General features: G+C 54.7%; 1 protein-coding gene across 3 annotated transcripts in view; it reads left to right on the forward strand.

Annotated features, from left to right (window-relative positions):
- The window catches only part of CD320 (CD320 molecule), a 7274-nt gene extending 2139 nt beyond the window's left edge, over nt 1-5135 (forward strand). Inside the window, exons 2-5 of one of the 3 annotated variants that reach the window (XM_023197434.2) lie at nt 2119-2244; nt 3208-3441; nt 4335-4484; nt 4657-5135. In XM_023197434.2, the coding sequence (XP_023053202.2) occupies nt 2119-2244; nt 3208-3441; nt 4335-4484; nt 4657-4799 (653 nt within the window). In that variant the 3' untranslated portion in view covers nt 4800-5135. The remainder of the gene's footprint in view (nt 1-2118; nt 2245-3207; nt 3442-4334; nt 4485-4656) is intronic. The other 2 variants (XM_023197435.2, XM_023197436.2) reach the window with 2 other exon arrangements.
- Nucleotides 5136-10340: the final 5205 nt, after the last annotated feature.

A 10340-nucleotide genomic window follows, 5' to 3' on the forward strand; every position in this document is an offset into this window, starting at 1 on the left:
TGGAGTCTCACTCTGTCGCCCAGGCTGGAGTGCAGTGGCGCAATCTCAGCTCACTACAAGCTCCACCCTCCGGGTTCATGCCATTCTCCTGCCTCAGCCTCCCGAGTAGCTGGGATTACAGGCGCCCGCCACCTCGCCCGGCTAGTTTTGTATTTTTAGTAGAGATGGGGTTTCACCATGTTGGCCAGGCTGGTCTCGAACTCCTGACCTCAAGTGTTCCACCTGCCTCAGCCTCCCAAAGTGCTGGGATTACAGGACAAAACTCTATACACAGTCTCTTTGTCCTCAGGATGTTGAGGTAGGGATTCCCAGCATACCCCTTTTACATGTGAGAAAACTGAGGCCAGGAGGCAAAGTCACTGGTCACTCTAACTCCTATCAGACTTACCACCCTATGAGGCGGGGACTGCTGTGCTCTGCTGTCCACTTTGCAGAGGGACACACACTTCAGCAGGCCAGCGAAGGGAGGTCAGAAGTGTCAGGGCTGTGGAAGTCTGGGCCTGGGTGGAGAGCCACACCTGGAGGCTGCCAGAGCCCCTGGGGGCAGGGAAGGAAGCTGGCTCCGGTTTGTCCACTGCTCTTCCGGGCTCCGCAGAGCTCAGGGACCGTGTGGCAAGCAGGTGCAATTGGGCCTGGTGGCCGGGGAGGGGCTGACTGTGGGCAGTGGGGGGTTGGAGGCTCATGGCTGGTGGGTAAAGGTGGAAGAGGTTAAAGGCCCTGGTAAAGTGAAGCCAAGCCGGGTAGCGGATTTGCCACCTCCCCTGGCCGCACCCAGGAGGAAGCCTTGAAAGCCACTCCCTTCCTCTGTTGCTTGACCCAGGTTCCAGGCCCCTCTGTGCCCCTCCAGGTCGACAAACAGCTAAGCTTCCCTGCTCAGAATCTAGGACAGCCTGGATCTTCTCTGAACCCAGCTTGAACCCTTATGTGACCTGTGTCCACTTATGATCAGGCACTGCCCTGGGTTTAGGCAGCCAGGTCACAGCCCTGACCTCCACGGAATGTCCAGTCTGTGGCTGGACAGGCATGACCAGGGCTTTAAGGACAGTTGTTAGACGTGGGAGGCAGTGCTTCCTAGGTCTCCGAGAGGGACATGAGAACCGTCCCAGGAAATCAGCTGAGATCTGAAAACTGAGGGGAAAACACCGTGTAGAGAGGAGAGCGAGAAGGGCAGTACTGGTGTCCTAATGGACCTTGGGGCCTGGGGCTCTGGTGAGGAGCTGACACATTTAGGATAGGGAAGTGATAGGTCTGGGAGGAATTCAGGAGGCGAGGCAACAGGACTTGGTGACTGAGCAGGTTTTCTACCCAGTGCCTCAGTTTCCCACCCTGTGCCTCAGTTTCCCTTTTGCTACCTAGAGGAGATACACCCTCCCTGCTAACCTGAGCCCGTGAGCTTGACCCAGGGCATGTGGAAAAATGGCCCGTCCCCCAGTCTCTTTAACCACTGAGTTTGGAGGTCTCCCGGGTAGATCATCTCGCTGTGAGGAGCCTGGTGAAAACTCTGGGATCAGCGAGACCTGAGTTCGAACCCCAACTCCGCCACTAGCTCTTTTTTCTTTTTTTTGTAGCGATGGAATCTCGCTCTGTTGCCCAGGCTGGAGTACAGCGGTATGATTTCGGCTCATTGCAACCTCTTATCTCCCAGGTTTAAGCATTTCTCATGCTTCAGCCTCCCGAGTAGCTGGCATTACAGTGCACACACCACCACGCCCAGCTAATTTTTGTGTTTTTAATAGAGATGGGGTTTCACCATGTAGGCCAGGCTGGTCTCAGTGATCTCAAGTGATCCACCTGCTTCGGCCTCCCAAAGTGCTGAGATTACAGGCGTGAGCAACCGCACTCAGCCTCTGCCACCAGCTCTGTAGCCTCCTCTTAGTTCCTTTCTCTGTAACGTGGGGCGTGCAGTAGCACCTGCCCAGTGGGGCTCTTGGTGAGCCCAGGAACTGCTACACTGTGAACCGCACTTGTACTAGGGGCTTAGTAACAAGCACCCGTCAGTGTGGTTCCTACATCCCAGGACTTCATCTGTCTCCTGCGGGTCACAGCCAGTGGTTACTGTGCTCATGGAGGAAGGTCCAGCCTCCAGCTTCCCGGGCTTCATTTGCATCCGTCTCACAGGCCCCAGCTCAGGCTCGTGCCCACCCACCAAGTTCCAGTGCCGCACCAGTGGCTTATGCGTGCCCCTCACCTGGCGCTGCGACAGGGACTTCGACTGCAGCGATGGCAGCGATGAGGAGGAGTGCAGTGAGTGGCCACGCCCCAGGGCGGGGCTTACAGGGGGCGGGCCTGAGGGTGGGCTGTTAGGGGCCAGGCTCGTGGAGGTGGAGCTTGTGGGAGAGGCAGGGCCACAGGGATGGGTGCGACTTGAGTCTGTGGGTCATAAGAAGAAGCGGGGTCTAAGATGGGCTTGGGCTGGGCGCAGTGGCTCATGCCTGTAATCCCAGCACTTTGGGAGGCTAGGGTGGGGAGATCGATGACTTGATCCTGGGAGGTTGAGGCTGCAGTGAGCTAGGATTGTGCCAGTGCACTCCAGCCTGGGCGACAGAGTAAGATTCTGTCTCAGGACAAAAAGGAAAGAAAAAAAAAAAAAAAAGAAAAAGGAAAAAAAGGAAGAAACAAGGAAAGAGGGAGGGAGGGAAGAGGGAGGGAGCCAGGTGCGGTGACTCACGCACGTAATCCCAGCAGTTTGGGAGGCTGAGGCAGGCGGATCACTTGAGGTCAGGAGTACCAGACCAGCCCGGCCAACACAGTGAAACCATCTCTACTAGAAATACAAAAGTTAGCCGGATGTGGTGCAGGCCCCTGTAATCCCAGCTAGTCAGGAGGCTGAGGCAGGAGAATCACTTGACCCTGGGAGGCGGAGGTTGCAGTGAGCCGAGATCGCGCCACTGCAATGCAGCCTGGGTGGTAAAGGGAGACTCCGTCTCAAAAAAAAAAAAAAAAAAGAAAGAAAAAGAAACAAACAAACAAATAGAATAAAGTGGGCTTGTAGGAAGGTAGAGCTAGTGGGGTCTTGGGGGAAGAACTTGCAGGGCGGCCTGTCCTTAGAAGGTGGAGTTAACAGTTGCAGGGGGCGGAGCCTTAGGAAGGGAGCATTTTTTGGGCTCAGCTGTTCTTACAGGGTGGGGCTTGCAGGGGAAGGGGTTGCAGGGAGTACCTGGGCCTTCTTGGGTGGGCATTTGGGACCTGATCAACCCTGTGCCCCAGGGATTGAGCCGTGTACCCAGAACGGGCAATGCCCACCGCCCCCTGGCCTCCCCTGCCCCTGCACGGGCGTCAGTGACTGCTCCGGGAGAACCGACAAGAAACTGCGCAACTGCAGCCGCCCGGCCTGCCCAGCAGGCGAGCTGCGTTGCACGCTGAGCGATGACTGCATTCCACTCACGTGGCGCTGCGACGGCCACCCAGACTGTCCCGACTCCAGCGATGAGCTCGGCTGTGGTACGCACCTGCTGGGGTGGGGTGGACTGGTGGGTAGATGGGGAAGCCCGCTGCCTGCGGGGGCGTGGCCAGGCTGGGGAGGTGGACACATGCCTTTTCCTGTGCCTGCATCCCTGTAGGGGCGGCAAGACATCATTTGGGGCCGGGCGCTGTGGCTCACGCCTGTAATCCCAGCACTCTGGGAGGCCAAGGCGGGCAGATCATTTGAGGTCAGGATTTCGAGACCAGCCTGGCCAACATTGTGGCACCCCGTCTCTACTAAAAATACAAAAAACTTACCTGGGCGTGGTGGCACACACCTGTTAATCCAAGCGTCTCAGGAGGCTGAGGCAGGAGAATCACTTGAACCTGGGAGGCGGAGGTTGCAGTGAGCTGAGATTGTGTTACTGCACACCAGTCTGGGAGACAGCGAAAATCCATCTCAAAAAAAAAAAAAAAAAAAAAGGCCGGGTACGGTGCGGTGGCTCACGCCTGTAATCCCAGCACTTTGGGAGGCCGAGGCAGGCGGATCACCTGAGGTGAGGTGTTTGAGACCACTCTGGCCAACATGACAAACTCCCATCTCTGCTAAAAATACAAGTTAGCCAGATGTGGTGGCACGCGCCTGTAATCCCAGCTACTGGGGAGGCTGAGACAGGAGAATCGTTTGAACTCAGGAGGTGGAGGTTGCAGTGAGCCCATATTGCGCCACTGTACTCCAGCCTGGGTGACAGAGCCAGACTCCCTCTCCAAGAAAACAAACCAAAACAAAAATTCATGATTACAGGCAGCAGTCACCTTCACCCAGCCCTGGGTTGGTGGGAGGGTAAACCCCAAGGGCTCCACTGGGCACCTGGCCCCCTCATGCCGTCAGTGCTCGCTCCTCAGCTACTGAACGCCTGGGCTTATTGCAGGAACCAATGAGACCCTCCTGAAAGGGGATGCCACAACCACGGGGCCCCCTGTGATCCCGGAGAGTGTCACCTCTGTTGAGAATGTCACATCCTCCTCTGCCGGGGACCAGTCTGGAAGCCCAGGTGTCTATGGGGCTATTGCAGCTGCTGGTGAGATGGACTTACCCTCCCACGCTGGGGGCTTAGAGCTCCGGGGATTCAGGGGAGGTGGGTGGGGAGGGATGAGCTGCAGAACTCCCATCCCCATGTGTGCGGAGCTTGGTGGGTGTGGGGGCTCTTGCCTTCCCCCCTCCTTATACCTCTGTCCATCTGTTCCCCACAGCGGTGCTCAGTACAAGCCTGGTCGCCGCCACCCTCCTCCTTTTGTCCTGGCTCCGAGCCCAGGAGCGCCTCCGCCCGCTGGGGCTACTGGTGGCCATGAAGGAGTCTCTGCTGCTGTCAGAACGGAAGACCTCGCTGCCCTGAGGACAAGCACTTGCCACCACCGTCACCCAGCCCTGGGCACAGCCGGCCAGGAGGAGAGCAGTGATGCAGATGGGTGCGCAGGCACACCAGCCCTCAGAGACCTGAGCTCTTCTGGCCACGTGGAACCTCGAACCCGAGCTCCTGCAGAAGTGGCCCTGGAGACTGAGGGTCCCTGGACACTCCCTGTGGAGACCCGGGGAGCCAGGATGGGGAACATGCTACAGCCAGAACCGAGGGGCTGGCCCCAGGCAGCTCCCAGGGGGTGGAACGGCCACGTGCTTGAGACACTCCTGCTGCCCAGTCTGAGGGTGGCGATTAAAGTTGCTTCACATTCTCCGCCTGCCTCTGAGTGTCTGTCTCGGCCTGGGCATCCTGGGGTCTCTGCCGCAGCCCCTCCTCCATGAGAGCCCAGCTGAGAGAAGGTGGGATGTGGAGACCCAGCCCTGGGTGCAGCTACTGTGCTTCTTGCTTTTTGGGAGCAGGGGCAGCAAGGCTGGGGTGGGGAGTCTGCGTTAACATCGGGATTCTTGGAAGAAGAGCAGAGCTTGGGCAGTGCCTTCCCATTGCCAGGTCTGGGGACCCCCACCCACTGTGGCTTCCTCCTCAGTGCACTCGAAGCCAGGTATCCTGGGATGGTCTCGGACTCACCCTGTTTTAATTATTTTTTAATTATGTTTTTGGAGACTGTGTCTTGGCCGGGCGCAGTGGCTCACACTTGTAATCCCAGCACTTTGGGAGGCTGAGAGGCGGGAGGATCACCTGAGGTCAGGAGTTCGAGACCAGCCTAGCCAACATGGTGAACCCCTGTCTCTACTAAAAATATAAAAAATTGTCAAACTAGCCAGGCGAGGTGGTGGGCGCCTGTAGTCCCAGCTACTCCGAAGGCTGAGGCAGGAGAATGGCGTAAACCCGGAAGGCGTAGCTTGCAGTGAGCTGAGATCCGGCCACCGCACTCCAGCCCCGGGGACAGAGCAAGACTCCGTCTCAAAAAAAAAAAAAATTGTCTGGGTGTGGTGGTGGCAGGCGCTTGTAGTCCCGGCTACTCAGGAGGCTGAGACAGGAGAATAGCTTGAACCCAGGAGGCAGAGGTTGCAGTGAGCCGAGACTGCACCACTGCACTCCAGCCTGGGGAACAAAAAAAGTAAAAGAAACAGGATCTCACTCTTTTGCCCAGGCTGGAGTGCAGTGGGTGATCAGCTCACTGCAGCTTTGACTTCCCAGGCTCTAGCAATCCTCCCATCTCAGACTCCCAAGTTGCTGGGACTGTGGGCCTGCTCCACTGAGTCTAATTTTAAAAAAAATTATTTTTGTAGGCCTGGGCGTGGTGGCTCACGCCTGTAATCCCAGCACTTTAGGAGGCTGAGGTGGGTGGATCATCTGAGGTCAGGAGTTTGAGACCAGCCTGGCTAACATAGTGAAACCCTGTGTCTACTAAAAATACAAAAAATTAGCCAAGCGTGGTGGCACATGGCTGTAATTCTGGCTATTTGGGAGGCTGAGACAGGAGAATAGCTTAAACCCGGGAAGCAGAGGTTGCAGTGAGCTGAGATTGTGCCATTGCACTCCAGCCGGGATGACAGAGTGAGACTTTGTCTCAAAAAATAAATAAATAAATAAATTTTGTAGAGACAAGGTATCACTATGTTGCCCAGTCTGCTTTTGAATATCTAGGCTCCAGTCATCCTCCCTCCCTGGCTTCCCAAAGTGCTGGGTTTGCAGGCATGAAGCACCAAGCCTGGCTTGGACTTCATTTTATTTTATTTATTTTTTGAGACTGGGGTCTTGCTCTGTTGCCCATGTTAGAGTGCAGTAGCATGATCCCAGCTCACTGCAGCCTTGACCTCCTGGTTCAAGAGAGGCTCGACCAGGCGTGGTGGCTCACGCCTGTAATCCCAGCACTTTGGGAGGCTGAGGCAGGCAGATCACCTGAGGTCGGGAGTTCCAGATCAGCCTGGCCAACATGGCGAAACCCTGTCTCTACCAAAATTATTAAAAGTTAGCTGGACATGGTGGCGGGCGCCTGTAATCCCAGCTACTCGGGAGGGTGAGGCAAAAGAATCGCTTGAACCCGGAAGGCGGAGGTTGCAGTGAGCCGAGATTGCGCCACTGCACTCCAGCCTGGGCGACAGCGATTGTCTCAAGAAAGAGAGAGAGAGAGAGAGGCTCAAGATAGCGGCTGGGTGCCGTGGCCCATGCCCGTTATCTCAGCACTTTTGGAGGGTGAGGCAGTAGAACTGCTTGAGCCCAGGAGTTTGGGACCAGCCTGGGCAACATAGGGAGACTGTTACTACAAAAAACATATTAGTCGAGCATGGTGGCGGGTACCTGTAGTCCCTCTACCTTATTTTAAAATGTAGGTTTTAGGCTGAGGTGGGTGGGTTGCTTCAGGTCAGGAATTCAAGAGCAGCCTGGCCAACATAGTGAAATCCCATCTCTACTAAAAATACAAAAATTAGCCAGTCGGGGGCAGGGTGGTAGGGCACGCCTGTAATCCTATCTACGCTGGAGGCTGAGGCAGGAGAATCGCTTGAACCTGGGAGGTGGAAATTGCAGTGAGCCGAGATCACGCCATTGTACTCCAGTCTAGGTGACAGAGTGAGACTCTGTCTCAAAAAAAAAAAAAAGTTTTTTTATTCATCCTGGGTATCATAGGGATCTCTACCCTTTTTTTTTTTTTTTTTTGAGACAGAGTTTCGCTCTTGTTGGTGGGATTACAGGCATGTGCCACCCCGCCCGGCTAATTTTGTATTTTTAGTAGAGACAGGGTTTCTCCATGTTGGTCAGGCTGGTCTTGAACTCCTGACCTCAGGTGATCCGCCTGCCTTGGCCTCCCAAAGTGCTGGGATTACAGGAGTGAGCCACTGTGTCCGGCCTATACATTTTTTTTTTAATTAGTCATGGGTGGTGGTGTGCACTTGTAGTCTCAGCTACGTGGGAGGCTGAAGTAGGAGGATTGCTTGAGCTCAGGAGGTCCAGGCTGCAGTGAGCCATGATCAGGCCACTGCACTCCAGCCTGGATGACAGAGTGAGACTGTCTCAAAAAACAAACAAAAACAATTAATGCTCTTGAATCATCCCAAAACCATCCCCACCCCCAGTCCGTGGAAAGATTGTCTTCCATGAAACCGGTCCCTGGTGCCAAAAAGGTCGGTGACTGCTGAAGTTAATTCATACCCTGACTTCTGGGTGACAGGGCGAAATTCCTCCCTGATCCTCTGCTTCCGAATCTCTGAATAGGATGTTGGGGCCACGGTAGCCTCCTTGCAGGGGAGTGACCTCCCTGGGACCCTCAGAGATGGACTCGGGGTTTTAGGTCTCCAACACCTGGCAGGCAGCTGGTGTCCGAGATGCTGGATGGGGAGAGAGGGAGCGGGTGTATCAGGAGGGCTTCCTGGAGGTGGCGGATCTTGGCTTTGGGACGCTGTCCCCCATAGGAAAAGGTTAGCAGGGACAAACTATGTAAGGGATAAAAATTCCTTCCCTCCTTTGTTCACGTGTGCTCTCGCCATGGTTTCATCTGCAATGAGCACCTTTGCTCAAAGAATTAAATTTATGTTTAAATACCATTTATTTGCAGCACCGGGAACATTCTATTTCTAAGTACACATTTTTACATGTAACAAGGCTGCAGCAAGGATGGGGGTGGGCCTTGATCAACAGTGGAGGATTCTGGGATCCAACGCCTTCCCACGGCTCTGGGGAAAGGGACCTAGGTCTCTTAACTGAGCCCCCAGCTCAGCCTGCCAGGTGCTCCCCATGCTGGCGTGAGCCATTCTGTCACAAACCATGGTGGCTTTCTTCCAGTTGGTAGGAAAAAGCTATACGAGAGTAGGATTTTATTGTTTTTAGGCTTTTCTCCTTTATTTTATGTTTTTAGAGACAGGGTCTCACTCTGTTGCGCAGGTTGGAGTGCAGTGGTGTGATCACAGCTCACTGCAGCCTTGAACTCCTGGGATCAAGAGATCCTCCTGGGCTGGGCGCAGTGGCTCACGCCTGTAATCCCAGCACTTTGGGAGGCAGAGGTGGGCGGATCACCTGAAGTGAGGAGTTCGAGACCAGCCTAGCCAACATGGTGAAACCCCATCTCTACTTTTCTATTTTTCTAAAGTAGAAAAATTAGCCGGCTGTGGTGGCAGGCGCCTGTAATCCCAGCTACTCGGGAGACTGAGGCAAGAGAATTGCTTAAACCCGGGAGACAGAGGTCGCGGTGAGCAGAGATCCTGCCACTGCACTCCAGCCTGGGTGACAAGAGGCAGACTCCATCTCACAAAAGAAAAAAAAAAAAAAATCCTCCTGCCTCAGTCTCCCGAGTTTTGGGATTACAGGCACATGTATTACACGCAGCTAATTTTTTAAGTTTTGTAAAGTCAGGGTCTGGCTATGTTGCTCAGACTGGCCTCCAACTGCTGGCCTCAAGGAATCCTCCCACCTCGGCCTCCCACAGCGTTGGGATAACAGGTGTGAGTCGCTGCATCCAACCAGGTTTTTCCTCTAACGTTTTCTCCCTCACGAGTCAGCGTCGGCGGACAACAGGGTATGTCGGGAATGTGTGTGCCCAGCTGTGAGGCTGGTCACATGCCACCTACGTGGACCTCTAGGCTCTGGACCTTCCTGACTGTCATGCATTCCTGCTCTCAGTGGAGCGAACCACCCCATGCCCGCTGGCTCCAAACACCTCTTGTGGCATCCTCTGGCCTGGCTCTGGGCTGACTAGGCTCACTGGGGGCTCACTTGTTCCATGCGATGGTGGCTGCCATCGTCTGGGGGCCGGCTGGCTGGATGTCCCATCCAGAAGGTCTGTCATGTCTGGGATAGCTGACCTCTCCATGTGGCCTCTCCATGTGGACTCCTGAGCAAGTTGGCCACACTCCTCCCACGGTGACTTGGGGTTCCCCAAAGCACAAAGCAGAGAGACTGCTGGGTCAGTGTTGCTGCTGCCATATTCTGTGGGTTCACTGGAGTCCAGGTCAGCCCAGATCCTGTGTGCTTGTGTGTGTGTGTGTCTGTGTGTGTGTGTGTTTGTGTGTGTGGGAGGGGAACAACATAAGGACCTGAACACCCTTTTGAAACTGTCTCAAAAAATTTTTATTTATTTATTTATTTATTTATTTATTTATTTGTTTGTTTGTTTATTTGTCAGACGGAGCCTTGCTCTGTCTCCCAGTCTGGAGTACAAGGTGCAATCTCGGTTCACTGAAACATCTGCCTCCCGGGTTCAAGCCATCCTCCCATCTCAGCCTCCTGAGTACCTGGGACTACAGGCCGGCACTACCACGCCAGGCTAATTTTTCGTATTTGTAGTAGAGACAGGGTTTCACCATGTTGGCCAGACTGGTCTCGAACTCCTGACCTCAGGCAATCCGTTCACCTTGGCCTCCCAAAATGTTGGGATTACAGGTGTGAGCCACTGTGCTTGGCCACAAAAACCTTTTTTTATTTTAATTTTTCTTTCTTTTTTTTTTTTTTTGAGACAGAGTCTGGCTCTGTCGCCCAGGCTGGAGTGCAGTGGCCGGATCTCAGCTCACTGCAAGCTCCGCCTCC

Source organism: Piliocolobus tephrosceles, chromosome 21 (assembly GCF_002776525.5).
Source record: "Piliocolobus tephrosceles isolate RC106 chromosome 21, ASM277652v3, whole genome shotgun sequence".
Classification (NCBI taxonomy): Eukaryota; Metazoa; Chordata; class Mammalia; order Primates; family Cercopithecidae; genus Piliocolobus; species Piliocolobus tephrosceles.